Source organism: Equus przewalskii, chromosome 2 (assembly GCF_037783145.1).
Source record: "Equus przewalskii isolate Varuska chromosome 2, EquPr2, whole genome shotgun sequence".
In the NCBI taxonomy this organism is placed as follows: domain Eukaryota; kingdom Metazoa; phylum Chordata; class Mammalia; order Perissodactyla; family Equidae; genus Equus; species Equus przewalskii.
Window position 1 is genome coordinate 44,522,877 of NC_091832.1, and position 14,637 is coordinate 44,537,513.

The 14,637-nt window shown below is 51.4% G+C and overlaps 1 protein-coding gene across 29 annotated transcripts in view; it reads left to right on the forward strand.

Annotated features, from left to right (window-relative positions):
• The window catches only part of NPHP4 (nephrocystin 4), a 129,080-nt gene that overhangs the window by 15,629 nt on the left and 98,814 nt on the right, over positions 1-14,637 (forward strand). For 23 of the 29 annotated variants that reach the window (XR_011537610.1, XM_070611030.1, XM_070611032.1 and 20 more), the window contains 3 exons: positions 5,945-6,117; positions 7,249-7,313; positions 10,090-10,245. Coding sequence is in view for 17 of the 29 variants with exons in the window: in XM_070611030.1 (XP_070467131.1) it covers positions 5,945-6,117; positions 7,249-7,313; positions 10,090-10,245 (394 nt within the window). In the remaining 12 variants the exon portion in view is untranslated. Of the gene's footprint in view, positions 1-3,709; positions 3,931-5,204; positions 5,493-5,944; positions 6,118-7,248; positions 7,314-10,089; positions 10,246-14,637 lie in introns of those variants that run through there. The other 6 variants (XM_070611049.1, XM_070611043.1, XM_070611044.1 and 3 more) reach the window with 2 other exon arrangements.

The following is a 14,637-nucleotide window of genomic DNA, read 5'->3' on the forward strand; positions in this document are numbered from 1 at the left end:
GCTCCTCCGCGTCCTTCCTCTTGTTTAGCTTTCAGAGTGGCCGGCACCCGTCTCTGTAGCAGCGGCAGTCAGGACCCCAGCAGGCCCCGGGCCGGAGCGGGGGCTGTCACCCCCCTGATTCACTCCATTACAGTGATCCCCGCGAGTGGAGGTGAAGCCATAAGAAACAGCTTCCAGAGCTGCTGCTCCTCCTGGGCTTGTTCCGGGTTCAGTGTTTGCACCCCCGGAGGGCTTGTGCTGCTGTGCATGTTGAGTGACTCTTCAGATGTCGCTGCATCTTGGAAGCTGTGTATCAAGGGCCCTCTCAGCTCACAGTTCAGGTCCGAGTTAGGAAAACAGATTTCGTCTCGTATTCTGAGCCTCTGGGAGCTGAGCACTGCTCCAGCTCAGCGTCGGCCTCTCTCACCATTTGTCTTCTGCTGAGCTGGGCATGGGGACAGGGGACAGTGGGTGAGTGAGGACCACAGGCCTTACAGTTTCAGGGAAAATCTGTACCCTTTAGTGTTGGGGTTACTGAAGTGGAGAATGCAGCAGGGTTGGTGTGGGGTGAACTGTGTTCTTGGTTGGGAGGCGACACCACGAAATGCTCAGGGAAGCTGCTGTTCTCCAGCTGCTATGCCCACGGCGAGCAGCAGAGGCCAGTGATGCCCCAGGAATGAGTTCTGTCCTCATGAGCCATTCAGCAGCATCCTCCACGCCCAGCACTTTTCTCTCGTTTCCTTGACGTTCAGACTACGGAAAAAGAGGTTTTGTTCCAGTTTAGTTACTAAGGAGACTCCTCCTTCACCATGTGTGCCTGTGCGTGCATGTGCCTACATACCTTACATGTTTACATGCACCCGTGCAGTCGAAATGTGAGCGTTCCCATGCTGGCGTTAATAAGCAGGAGGGTCTGCTTATGTGGTTGCATCGTGCTGACTAATTGCTCTGCTTCCACACCTGTGGAAATAGAGCTAAATACAATTTGCCCTTTTAAGAGGTGATTCTGAAATTTGGTGAAGGTTTTTTTTTTCTGATTTTACTAATTGCCTGTGTTTTCTGGCAATTACCAATTTTTTCTGGTTTTCCAATCAGCAGTGGCTTGGGGGTGATCTGGTTAGAGATCGCAAGCTGCCAGGAGCAGGGAACCATACTTGGAGCCAGCGTGGCTGTCCAGACTGAACATGGATCGATGGATCAGCCTGGTGTGCTCTTGGTTTTTATTGAGCTGTTGGTGGAATACGTAGCCCAGAAGGAAGATGCTATATCATTTCTTTGCAAACAATGTCCTGAAAAAAAGCCTTGGAAAAAAGTCTCGCCTTGAGCCCAAGCTGGGTTTTTTTTTCCTGTAAACGATGAATTCCTTGCCTGGGCTCAGATTCCCCTCTCGGTCCCAGCCTCCGGGCGCTCTGCCTGGGGAGCCCAGGTGGCCAGCTCCCAGACCTCTCAGCTCAGAGCTCAGGATGCTGTGCTTTCCTTCGAGACCTTCCCCTATGTCGAGGAATTGCCCTTCCCTTCCACTGAGATGGCTAATAATTCATTCAGTACCTCAAAAAGTATCTTTTAAAAAATAATGTGGGAGGCCAAAGTACCATGCAGTTTCTACATTTTCTTTTTGTGATGAACATATTTCTCTCTTAAATTCTTTCCTTAACTAACCACACTCAGCCTTTCAATGACAGGCTCATTTTTCCTCCTTTATTTATTTTATGAGAGTGACTGGGAGGGATCCTGGTGGCTCTCCATAGACATCCAGACCAGGGGGCTGTTCCTCCCAGAGCTCCCCTCAGCCCCCGGTATCGCTAAAGTACAGTCACGTGTGGCTTAAGGAATGACGGGGATACGTTCTGAGAAATGCATCCTTAGGTGGTTTCGTCCTTGCGTGAACATCATGGAACACTCTTACGCAAACCCAGATGGTACAGCCCACTGGACACCCAGGCTGTGTGGTGCTAATTTTGTGGGACCCCTGTTGTATATGCAGTCTATCGTTGGCCGAAGTGTCCTTGTCTGGGACATGGCTGGAGTAGGTAAACCAACTGCCCTCGAGAGAATAGATGGTTGGGTTTTTTCCACTTCTGTAACACTGCCATGAGAAACCGACTCTTGAATTTTCTTATTCATCAGAGTGATGACACCGATGTAATTTCCCCTTTAAAAGTGGATGCTGTCAAGGAATATCAGTGTAATCCCAGTGAAGCTCCCAGAAGCCCTTCCAAACGACTCGACTGGTCACTTGCCCCGGCTGCGGCACAGCCCTGCCGCCTCTCCCTCCGTCTCCGCGCTGCCCTCCGTGTCAGTAATCACAGCCACAGTGTGAACCAGCTTCATTTCCAGAGGGCTGCTTCCGCAGAGAGTCTGTCTGGCCTGAGCCGTGCCCTCCGAGGACGGCCTCTTTCCTCTCTGGCTCAACAGAAGCCACTCCCAGCGACTCTGAGCCAGAAGTGGGGGCTGACAGAAGTGTTTCTAGAGGGAGAAATAGCATCCCTCTGTGACGTCTCCGGAGTTGGGGTTTAGTCTGTGGTGACTTAACTGCCTGCCATGTGGGGATAGTGGGGAGCTTCACGTTTGTCACCTTATGTCACTGTGTGTTCACAGCAGTAGACTGCGGGAGGGTGTAGCTGGACCGACTGACTTTCCTAAGTACGTCAAGGAGTTGTTCTTTAGGCTGGAGCGGGACTGGCTTTGGCTGTGGGTGTGGGACTTGATGTAAGATGAACGGGGGCTAAAGTCCTGCTCTGTCACTTATTCCTGTTGGGTTTTTGGCCAGTTATGTAAACCAATTCACTCATCTGTGCAGGAAGGATAACAGGATGCGACTCATAAGGGTCATGGGAGTATTAAATCATATGTTTTTCACGAACAGGCACCCAGTAAGCAGTAGGTATTCATTCCACAAACACTGGTTGGGCGTCTGCTGTGTGCCAGGCTCTCTGTAGGAGCTGGGCACACCCAGATGGATCAGATAGTGTGTAACCATTTCAGCCGAGGTTGAAGGTCACATTGCCACTTTAGATTGTGGTTTCTTAGACTTGGCACCACTGACATTTTGGGTTGCGTAATTCTGTTGGTGGGGGGCTGTCTCCATTGTTGTGTTATTTTGCGTCACATAATGGTGGGCCAAAGCCTGGATGAGTGGATGCCTCTGAGTTTGGAATTAGAGATTTTGTGTTTCTCAGAGGCGAGGGTTGCTCAGCAGAGTCCACTGTGCTTGGAGCAGTGGTCTCACGGGGGTGGTGTACTGGAAACCGCTCTAGCCTCCGGTGGGAGGGGGAGCGGGCAGGTAGAACCTGCAGGAAGTATTTGTGAATTATTTCCCTTCCTGAAGATATTCTATTAAAGGTTTATTTTAAAAAAGTTCTTTGGAAGGTACTGGTTTAATTTCTGCTCTCCTCTTCTCTGGCCTTGTCACCCAACCTCATCTTCTGCTTGGGACTAAGAGCTGCGTGTCACTGGGTTGGGTTGAGTGGCAGTGTGGTTGGGAATGCATGGCTGCAACCTCTCCATAAAGGCGCATCATCAGAGGCCCAATCTCGGTTCTGTCATGGGTGAGAAATGGAATCTCGGCCCGAGGCCAGATGGTGTCTGTGTTTTTGAAGATGAAGGCATTCAGACAGGAGCATTTCAGTGATTTATTAATCTGTTTGTCCTGTCAGGGAGGAGACTTGTCAGGTGGAGATGGGGGAGTGTGGTGGGGGGCGAGTGAGAGCCCCTCTTCTGTCTCTTGCAGGTCATTTGATGGGCTCAACTCCAACGTTTCCTCGTGCCACTTCCGTGGAGGCAGAGGATTTTCCTCTCACAGTGTCCTGCGTGGTGTTAATTAATGTCCTTAGACGGAAGGGCTTCTTTGCAGGTTTTGCTCAGCTGAGTGCCATCGGGATTTCTGCTGAGCCCCTCTGAGTGCTGTGTGCTGGGCTGCACGGCTTTGCCCTCCTGGGGCCGCTCCGCCAGGTGAGGAGGGAGGATGGGGCTCCGTCCCTGGGGGCTTTGCTTCCAGAACCTCCGAGCTGGGGGGTCCTGAGCGGGGTCGCATTTTGTGCCTGCCTAATCCAGCCTTTGCCTGTGAACTTTGGCCTTCTCGAGGGCTGGATCATGTTTTCCAGGTTCCTTAGAAATTCTTTAGCATGGTGCTGTCCCACACTGGAGGGTCAGTAGTGATGTTTGGAAAAGGGCCGTCCTTAGCGCTCATAATATCATGACACCCATCGGCCCTTCAGTCGCCTTTCAACTGCTGCGCTTCCAGTGGCCGACCCCTCGCTTGGAGCTGGAGTCTTTGGAGACAGATGCTGGTGGGGCTCTGCTGCTGTCGTTTTGGTCTTGGAATAATTGTTTTCAGTGGTAAACGAAAGGGAGAGGCAACAGCCATAAATTTGTACTTGGGACAAAGCTGGTGCCACCGCCTTCAGGCAGAGCAATCTCAAGGTGACCTCTAAGCTCCCAGATTATTGTTGCTTCACGTCAGAGTTTAAAGTGTTTCTTTCACTGCCGAAAAGAAGAACGGGAGTGTTCAGAACACCGGTACGCACACGTATAGATAGAAAAGGTGAGATAATGACAAACTCGACTTACAGCGTGGCTTTTTAAAACAGTTCTTGAGTCTCAGAACCAGAAACATAATTCTTTCTTGGTCCAACCACCTGTCAGCTGTAAGTGGTCATTATTTCATCATTTTGCAATAAAAGATAATAGAATAACGATTTATATCTCATGGCTGATGTTTTAATGTGTCTCTCTGTTATCCTGGGCTGACAGTCTGTGATCACAGTAAACGTTTTCTCCGTGACACCATGGTAATGACTCGTTAATGGGGGCTTATTCCGAGTTTAAATCATGATGCAGGAGCCCAGCCGGGCCCTGCCTTCCCTCGCTCTGCCTGGTGGGGCGTGGTCTTTGTGCTCAGCTGGTGACCCTGCATCTCTGCTTCACGGACACTGGGGATAGGGACCACTCTGAGTCCAGAGCCATAGCTCAGGACTGCACCTGAGCTCCCAATTTATGGCTGTTGCCTCTCCCTTGTCCGCTCTTGATGCCTAAACCCCGTCAGCACGTGTGTTTCTGTTCTGTGTCTGTGACGTTGACCAGTTTTAAATAACAACGGCTGTGTTGGCTCTCGTGAAAGAAGAACGGCAGTGGGGAGTGGGTGCTGTCGTCTCAGCCGGGACAGGTGTCCCACCTGCCTTGTCTCTCTCATGCCCCTCCCCCGGCGAGAGCTGGAGGCTCCCACCGCCTGTTGGGGAACGGCAGTTACAGGTGGAAGACTCTGTCGGAGCACTTAGTACATCATCTACTTGGTTTAGGTCCCAGACACCTTGTAATAAAATGACCTCAAGGCGATTTTTGTCATAAAAGGACGTTAGTTTGGCTCTGAACTGGCGATTATTATACAGCACCCCAAGAAATCTAAGGATCCTGCTTAGTTTGAACAAAATTAGTGCAGATGCAGCTTCACTGTCGTTCCACATAAAACAGGGATTAGAGTCAATATCAGCGAGTTATGATTGAAGTTTTGTACAGTGAGTATTACAGAAAGGCCCAGCAGATGCGTGTGCTGGCAGTGAGCTCGTCACGTCTTTGGGCTTATTTAACTGTGGTCCAGCCTGTGCTGGGGTGAGGGCACAGCCATTGCAGCCTCTTTCTTTCCTGGAGGGTCTGGTGACTGCTGGCATTTTGTGTAGATGGGAAGTTGTGGAGCAGAAGCAAGTAGTCTGATGTCCTGGGTGTCAGGCGCTCTGGGATGAGAAGCCGTGACACCCGCTCTCAGCTCTGGGGGAGTTATTTTATGGCACCTGTTCCCTTCTTTGGTGCCCTGGGAGGGACGCGGTGTTCCCCACATGGCGTGTTTGTGGCGTTCATGTGATGATGGTGGAGGGGGTGAACAGGGAGTGCGTCTGGTCCTTTTCTGCTTCCTTCTCCGCGGGTGGTAAACATTCAGGCCGCCATCTAGCTTCTTGTTTTTGTTTTGCAGCCCTTGTATTTTCATACGTCCTTAAACCACCCTAACATTGTGGCTGTGGTAGAAGTGGTCACTGAAGGCAGGAAACGAGATGGGACCCTCCAAGCTTTGTCATGTGGGTTTGGAATTCTTCGGATCTTCAGCAGCAAACCGGAATCTCCTACCTCTGCCTCCCAGGACAAACGGTATCTGCCCTGTTTTCTCCGTCCCTGGGATTTTCCACTGTCTTCTGTGGTGATTGAACTGCTCATCATTCGGCTGTAGTAGAAAGCTTGAAACCTGTCAGCTTATGTTGTTGTGTGTTCATAACAGTAGACTGTGGGAGGTATTTTGCTATGGGGTAACTGGTTTGCCATTTCTAAGTAAGTCGAAGAATTGTTTTTTAGGCTGGAGTGGCACTGGCTTTGGCTATAGGTGTGGGATTTGATGTAAGATGGACGGGGGCTAAAGTCCTGCGCTGTTACTTAATCCTGTGAGGTTTCGGCAAGTGATTTAAACTCTGGACTCCGAATCAGCTCGTCTGTGCAGGAGGGATAACGTGCATCTCCTAAGGGTCATGGAAGTGTTAAATCGTATGTTTTTCACAAACAGGCACCCAGTAAACAGTAGGTATTCATTTCAACAAATGTCGATTGGTCATCTGCTATGTGCCAGGCTCTGTGTAGGAGCTAGACAAACCAAGATGGCTCATCCAGATAGTGTGTAACCATTTCAGCCAAGGTCGAAGTTCATCTTGCCACTCTAACTCAGGGTTTCTCAACCTTGGCACCACTGACATTTGGGCTGGATAAGGCTTTGCTGTGGGGGCCATCCTGTGCACTGCAGGATGTCTAGCAGCATCCCTGGCCTCCCCCAACTAGATGCCGGAAGCACCCTCCCATCCCCAGCTGTGACAACCAAAAACATTTCCAGATATCGCTGAATGTCCCCTGGGGGCAAAATCATCCCGGGTTGAGAACCACTCCCCTAGATATACAGCCATGGAAATTGCTCAAACGTTGTCTTTCTTGGGCTGTTTCAGAGCCTTATGAATTTCCCTGGCTTTGTCTTCGAGCGCCCTGGTTCTCAGGCTGCACTGGGACAGCTCTGCGGATGCTGGGAGTGCTTGGCCAAGACCCCTGCAGACATGGGGCTGATGCGATCCTCTGCTATCTCTTTTTTTCTGTAGAGGATGCAATTGGTGGCATTTAAAAGCTCTAGAAGGTGTGGGGGTGGTTGGGGGCCTCACATGCTTTCCTTCTGAGAAGTGTAGCTGGCGTTTCATGACCACATGGAAGATGCAAAGTTGACGTGCATTTCGTGGGCTTGTTTTGCAGGTTGAGACTGTATCGTGGCACCCCGAGAGCCCTCCTGCACCCGCGTCTCCAGGACCCCATAGAGCGTAAGAGATGAGGCCTGGCCTGGCCTGAGGCGCTGCAGCTGCCAAAGTGCTGCTGTCCTCAGCAGCATGTTCATCTTAGAACTTCCCTGAGTATTACACCACTATCAGCTTAGCTAGTTTATTCAGTAGGTTTGGGCAAAATGTATCACAGGCTAGTATTTTTGACATAATTTAAGGAACTGAAGTACACTAGACTGGAAGGGGGCATTGCTTTGTGAGGATGACCATGGGAGAGGTTTGGCCCCTTGGAAGCCACCTGCCGGGAGGGCTGTTGCCCTGCTTGCCCCTAGGATAGCAGCTTTGCTTGCCAGATGGAGTAGCTGCTGTCCATCTCTGGCCCCCAGCTGTCACAGGAAACCTTTGTGAAGTCCGTTGATTTTATCCAGTGTGCAAGGCCTTCCGGCTGCCCCTAACTCAAGAGGAAGGGTGTGCAGGAACACCTGCCGTGTTGTGGTATTACTGGGCTCCCGCCTTCCGTGAGGGCCTGCCTTAGAGCAGAACGGGGAGGGGGGCTTCATGCTGTGCCTCTGGGACCCCTCCTCCCGAGCAGCCAGCAGGGATGTGCAGGCCCAAGGTGGAGAGCTCTGCTGACTGCGGTGGGGTGTGCGTGGGGGTCAAATTGGAGGTGGAGCTCTTTGAGGGGGTGACTCTGTCTTCTTGAGGTGTTGCCCGGATTCCATGACGGGAATGTTGTCTATGCCACAAAGCCTGTGCCAAAAAGTCAAACCAACCCCATCCCCCCTCTCCCCGATGGATTTTGGTAAGGGAACAATCAGTCAGAAACTTAATTTTGTTGATGGAGATTGGCTTTTAGGTTATTTCTCAATTGAATTCAATCATTAATTTGCCAGCATTTTCACTCCCTAAGTGTCCTGAGAATCGGGACCTTTAAACCATGTGCACAGCCACCCCATTTCCTCCATGTCCACGATTCTTGGGTGCTGTTGGAATGTGTGTGTGGGAGTGTGAACTGTGAAAGGAGGCCCGAGGAGGAACGAGCCACGGGCCGAATGCTCATCTTCTCAGTTGGCATTTCCGAAGATTTCCGGGTGTTTTTCTGGAATGGGTAATCCATTCACGTGGCTCAATTCAAACAGCACGAAGAAGTATAGAAAGGCTCAGAGTGGGGCCTCCCCGCCCGGCTGCTCAGCTCCCTCCCCTGCACCACGGGTGACCTCCCTCTCAGTCTTGGGGACCTGCCCAGGCCTCTTGAGGGGTACCAGCAAATGCGTGTGGCCCTGTTCTGATTTCTCCCCTCCTTTTCTTCGTCCCAGACTTTGCTTTTTTCCCTTAACGATTTGTCTTGGAGAATGCTGCGTGTCAGTCCACAGAAGCTCCCTCACTCTTTTTACGGTCACGTGGTATTTCGTTGCTTTGCTGTTCTGTGATTGAATGGACCCCCACAGTGGACACTCAGTGGTTCTGTAAGAATAGAGGTTGGAAGCATTGCTGTGCTGGACGTCCGTCCTTTTGCAAGTGTGCAGGCGAATCTGTAGGATAAATTCTCAGAAATGGAGTTGCTGGGTCCCAGGGCCTGTGCACTCACAGGTTTGTAATATTTCTCCTGTTTGCTCTCCACAGAGGTGGTACCAGTTTGCTCTCCAACCAGCCACATGGGAAAGTGCCTTTTAGGCCATTTTAAATTTTAAAGTAAGGAGATCCCATGTTTGGAGTGGTTAAGAATTAAAAATATGGTTTTCATTAATTCCTTTTTCTAATGAATGCAGTAGATCATATTGGCTCTTTTCTTATCAAGTCACTTAGCATGCCTTAGGAGGTGGTAAGGCCCCTATCAGTGCAGGAAATCAAGCCCAAGCAAGATGGACGGTTTGGTGGGAATGTGTACAGGGCATGTCTGTGATCCCTCTCAACCCTGAGGCCCTGTGGCTCTGGGGTAGGGCCCTTCCTGTGCCCCAGTTTCTCTCCATGCTGTCCCCTCTACCTTCTCTGGTGTTCTCTATCTGAGCTTTTCCTGGTCATCACATTCTCCAGGACCTCCCCTTTTTCCGCTTCCTCGAGTGGCTTGTCTGAGCCTTTCTTGGGGTTTGGATCCCATTCTCTCGTGTGTTATGGATATTGGTGTGTTTGTGTCTTACTTGTCACCCAAGAAGAATGCCCCTCTTTGAGGACAGGCTCTGTCTTGGAGGCCACTGGCCCCCAGGACCTGGTCCTGCTGCTTTGTGGGGCTTGATGGATGCAACTGCTGAGACTGACAGGGAGGCAGGCCTCTGGTCCAGAGCGCCTTCCAGACTCCCGCTGAGTATGGCACCAAACAAAGCCTGGACGGCACCACCCTGGGGGAGGAGGTGAGCGGGAGAGGTTTTGTTTTGTTGGGTTAAAAACAAGTATCTCTTGGGGCCAGCCTAGTGGCATAGTGGTTAAGTTCCTGTGCTCTGCTCTGGTGGCCCGGGGTTCCTGGGTGCAGACCTACACACCACTCATCAAGCCACCGGGTGGTGGCATCCCACATACAAAATAGAGGAAGATGGGCACAGATGTTAGCCCAGGGCCAATCTTCCTCACCAAAAAAAAAGAAAAATAAAAATTAAAAAAAACCCCAAACCAAGTATCTCTTTCATTGTGATTTATTAGAGATGGTTTTTAAGGATTGATTCTTTTTCACTTATTGGCTGAACTAACAGAGCAATTCCTCCATCTCTCTAGAAAAATATGTTTCCTGTTTGTGGTGTTTCTTTCTAAGATGATCAGTTTATTGGCTGGTTTGACTGAAAGTGCCTTTGGTTTCAGCTCTCGCATAAGGTGTTTTCTCCCCTAGAAAACAAACACCTGACCCTCATTGAGAGCTGTAGCCTGCAGTACACCCTGAGACCACACCCGCTCCTGGAGCCTGCGTTCCACCTTCTTCCCGAGAACCTTCTGGTGTCTGGTCTGCAGCAGATCCCTGGCCTCCTCCCAGCTCATGGAGAGACAGGTAAGGGCTGCTCTGGTCTCTCCGCCCGGTGAGTCCGTGTTAGTTTATAATCAGGCCTTGCCGGAACTGGGCTCCGCGGCGTGCACGCCGCCAGCTGGGTGTGGCCAGGCACTCTCAGCAAGCAGCATGGTTGGGGGGCGTGAGGACAGAGGGGAGGAGGAGGCAGAGGGGGGGAGGAGGAGGGCAATGCCATTTCTGTTTGTGGTCCCTTCCTGAACAGTGTCTCACATCCCTCAAGTCACTTGTGTCTTCTTTCCTTGGGAAATGCTTTCATAAGACAAAGTTCCTGTCTTTATGACCATGGCTAGGAAAACCACTGTCGCTAGCTGTCCCCCTCACTGTACCACCACATCAGTGGCTTGATTATTATTTTTTTATTGTGGTAAAGTAGACATAACGTAAAACTTACATCTTAACCGTTTTTGAGTGTGCAGTTCAGCGGCGTTGAATACATTCTCATTGTTGTGCACCCAGCACACCACCCATCCCCAGCCGAGACGCTGTCCCCATCAAACATTAACCCCCATGCTCCCATCCCACCAGCCCCTGGCACCCTCCGTTCTCTCTCTGTCTCTGTGACTATGACTCTTCTAGGTTCCTCAGAGAAGTGGAATCATACAGCAGTTTTCCTTTTGTGACTGGCTTATTTCAGACAACATAATGTCCTTAAGGTTCCTCCACGTCGCAGCATGTGTGAATTTCCTTCCTTATTAAAGGCCGAATAACATTGCGTTGCATAGATAGACCAGAGTTTATTTATTCATTCACCTGTTGACGGACTCTTGGGTGGTTCCACCTTTTGACAGTTGTGAATAAAGCTGCTGTGAACGTGGGTGTGCAGTGGCTTAGTTTTGAAAACTGAAATTCATGTGAAAGGCCCAGGTGTGTTTATCTTGGTGTGTTTAGAAGTTAATGCTCTAGTGGTGGCTTTGGGTCAACCCCTTCACAGCTGAGATCACCATGGGGTGTGCTCTGCTCTGGGATCCTGCTGACGGCCTCAAGACCTGGGCCTTGTGTTCTTTCTGGGCACTTCTGGAGGCTTTTTGTCTAGTTGTCTGGAGGAATCCAGGAGAAGGGACCCCCTCACCAGCCCTTCTCCCCCAGTGCTGCTGGAACCTCTCATGGGCTGACTCCTCGCTCCCCTCCAGGAAGAGCAGGATCAGTATTGAGTGTGAGTAGTGGAGACGTGCTGAGCGTTTCAGGGAGAGTGGGATCGGCTTTGGGTGTGAGCAGTGGAGACGTGCTGAGTGTTTGGCCCAGAACAGAACGCTCAGCTCCAGTGTGGGGAGTGTTTGTCTGCAGTAACGATGTCCCCGCTGGGTGCAGACATCGTTGTTTGAGTGCTTGTGGTTCTGGGATGAGTGCATGGTGACCATCATGACCATGAGGTCACTGTTTCTCCAGCATCCCAGAGAAGAGACGTTGATAGACGAGAAATGGTAAATCCACTGTGAACAGGAGCAAGTATCAGGAGGGGTCCCAGCCAGGGGTCACTGAGCTGTAAGCGTCCCCCCAACCCCTGTAGGAAGGCTCATTACCCTATACAGTTCGCCTGCGTTCTCCTGAGACGGGGCGGGGTTAGAGTCATAGGGAGGCAGAGAAAAGGCCTCACGGTCATGCTGTTGGGGTTGAGCAAGGAGAACATGAAAACCTGCACATGGCCCGGAGACCTCGGCTGCGGCCTGTCCCCCTGCCCTCACCCCGTTGGTCAGGGAGGCCCTGTAAGCACTGCATGGTGTGTGCTGATACTAAGAACCGAGGTGCACTCCTGTGTTGTCAGCTTCTGTAAGTCTTTCTGACCTGGGACTCTGGGTATTTAAGCAGAATGTTCTTGAGGCCTGAGGTGTTTCCATCCATCACTTGGTGACTTGCCAATGGGTGTCAGTAGAAGTGCAGATAAGACACTCACACCCTACAGGTGTGGGTGGACCTGCTTCAGTGTCGTTGCTGGGATGGGGACAGGCGCTCAGGTGCCCAGATGACCCCCGAGTTTGGTTCTTAGTATCTCAGGTCAGACTAGGGGATCAGAGGGGCCACGTTACGGAGTGGAGTTCTGAATTAAAGCAGCATGATTCCAGCTCCTTATCCGTAAAGCTCACGCTTTCAGAACAGACCTGAGCCCCTCTGGCCTCCTGTTTGCCCTGTGGTGTTGAGCAGCCTCCCCGAGGCACTTAATGGATACAGGCGGTGCCTGTAAAATTGCAAAAATAAACAACAGTTTCCCTTGTTGTTGTTTAAAAACCAATGACCGGGGACTCTGGAAGCAGAGCCTGAATGCAGTCTGGCGTGCAGGAAGGAACACTGACTTCACTCGAGCAGGAGATGCACTTGCTCTTCTGGGGGAGAAAGTTCTGGAATACAGCTTCTCATCAAGTCCCCTGGTGATCATCTGAGAAAAGAAACCCATTTTGCTCAGCCTTCCACTTATGTGCAGGATGCCACAGTGAAAATATAACCGTAGCCTTGCAGGCCCCAAGCCTGCTTTCTGGCAGTGGTTATCTCTGTTATAAATTCTGCCCAGGATCTTTTGGGCTTTTGTGACTCACTCTTGAAAAAGGCTTTTTTTGCTGGATAATGTTTATATTCCTGAAAGGGCCAAGGCAGGGACGGTGCTGGCCTCAGTGGTGGAATTCATTTGTCTAATTTGCAGAGGATTCGGTTTTATTTTGATGCTATATTGGGACTTGGATATTTGTTCGCTTGTAAAATTCCATAGTATAGGAGGATCGAGTTGTTTTTAATTGAGATTTTTATTGAGGTCATTGTAAGATTCCCATGCGGTTTTAATAAATCAAGCAGAGGCACCCGGTGCCCCTTTGCTCAGTTTCCCCCAGACGGTAGTTCAACATCATAACCAGTGCCTGGTGTCGACACAGCCCACCAGACTTACTCATGTCCCTCCGGGTGGATGCATACTCCCGTCGTGTTGTGTGAGGATTGAATTTTAAGAGTAATTTTCAACGTGGGAATGACTAGAAATGATCGTTCTTAATTCTGGTCATTCTGGCAGCTCTTTGTCATTCCCCAGAAGAAAGGCAGGCCTTTTTCCTTGAGCGGCTTTTTACAAGGAAGCTCTTAGAATTGTTCCAGTGTTGCAAATGCTGCCGATTCCATAATATCTTTTATTTGCAACTCAGATATCCACCCAGCCTCCCTCTTGCATGTCTTCTGTTCTTTATTCATTTCCCACCTTTCCAGTTGCTTCTGTTTGACCGACCTGGACAGTGAGCAGCTGCGTCAACATCCGGGTGCTTCATGTGCTCTGGCTCCCAAAAGCCAATTCTCGCAGGGAGAGGGGTCCCCACGCCCTTGCTTAGAGTGAGCCTCCAGTGCTGGGACTCCTTGGCCTGCGCTTGTGGCCACAGATCTGAGTGCCAGTCAGACGCCCTGTCCTCCTGCTGCTGCCTCTCTGACCGACTGTGCCAGTCCTGGGAGAATGCTTGGGTCGCCCAGGCTGCTGTGGAGGGGGCACAGAACTTTGTGTAAGGTAGCCAAATGCACTGGAAGCCTTGTCATAAATGTAAGGCAGAAGCCCATTTTCTAGACCTGGACTCTAAGGCCACCGGCCAGCGCTGGGACTGAATGGAGTCTGGAGCCAGGCCTCCTGGTGGGTGCTCAGGGAGGGGCAGGGAGTCTTGGGTCCGCGTCTCCACCATGCCTTTGCCCTTAGGCTCTGGAGGAGAGCAGAGAGTCTCAATACACTTGAGAACCCTCCCCTGGACCAAGCCGACACCCACAGGAGCGTCTGAAGCAGACGGAGCACTGACCACACGCCTCTGCTAGGGACTCGTAGGAGCGAGCTGAGAGTTGGCGGAGTTCTGGGAGTGGGCGAGGCCTTTGGGGGGACCTGGAGGAAAGCTCAGTCTTTCGTGTTGGAGTCCATAGGTTGCTGTCACTGAGGTGGTCTGGATGGCTGCAGTGCTTCAGGGTGAGTCTGGAAACCGTGCTGCGGGTGACAGTGGCGTGCACCTGGCAGAGAGGCAGAGGAAGGCTGGCCAGCTGGGTTGCAGCCACTACAGGAAGTCTGGCTAGCAGGGGTGGCAAGGTGGTGTCCAGAGCACTGTGCTGGGCAGCGCCGGGGCTGGACAGTGGGCGGTCAGTGCAGGCTGGGGTTGTGGAGCTGAACTAGCGTGTGCAGGGGCTTGGCATGTGGAGCTGAACTAGCGTGTGCACTGGCTTGGCATGTGGAGCTGAACTAGCGTGTGCAGTGGCTTGGCATGTGGAGCTGAACTAGCGTGTGCAGTGGCTTGGCGTGTGGAGCTGAACTAGCGTGTGCAGTGGCTTGGCGTGTGGAGCTGAACTAGCGTGTGCAGTGGCTTGGCGTGTGGAGCTGAACTAGCGTGTGCAGTGGCTTGGCGTGTGGAGCTGAACTAGCGTGTGCAGTGGCTTGGC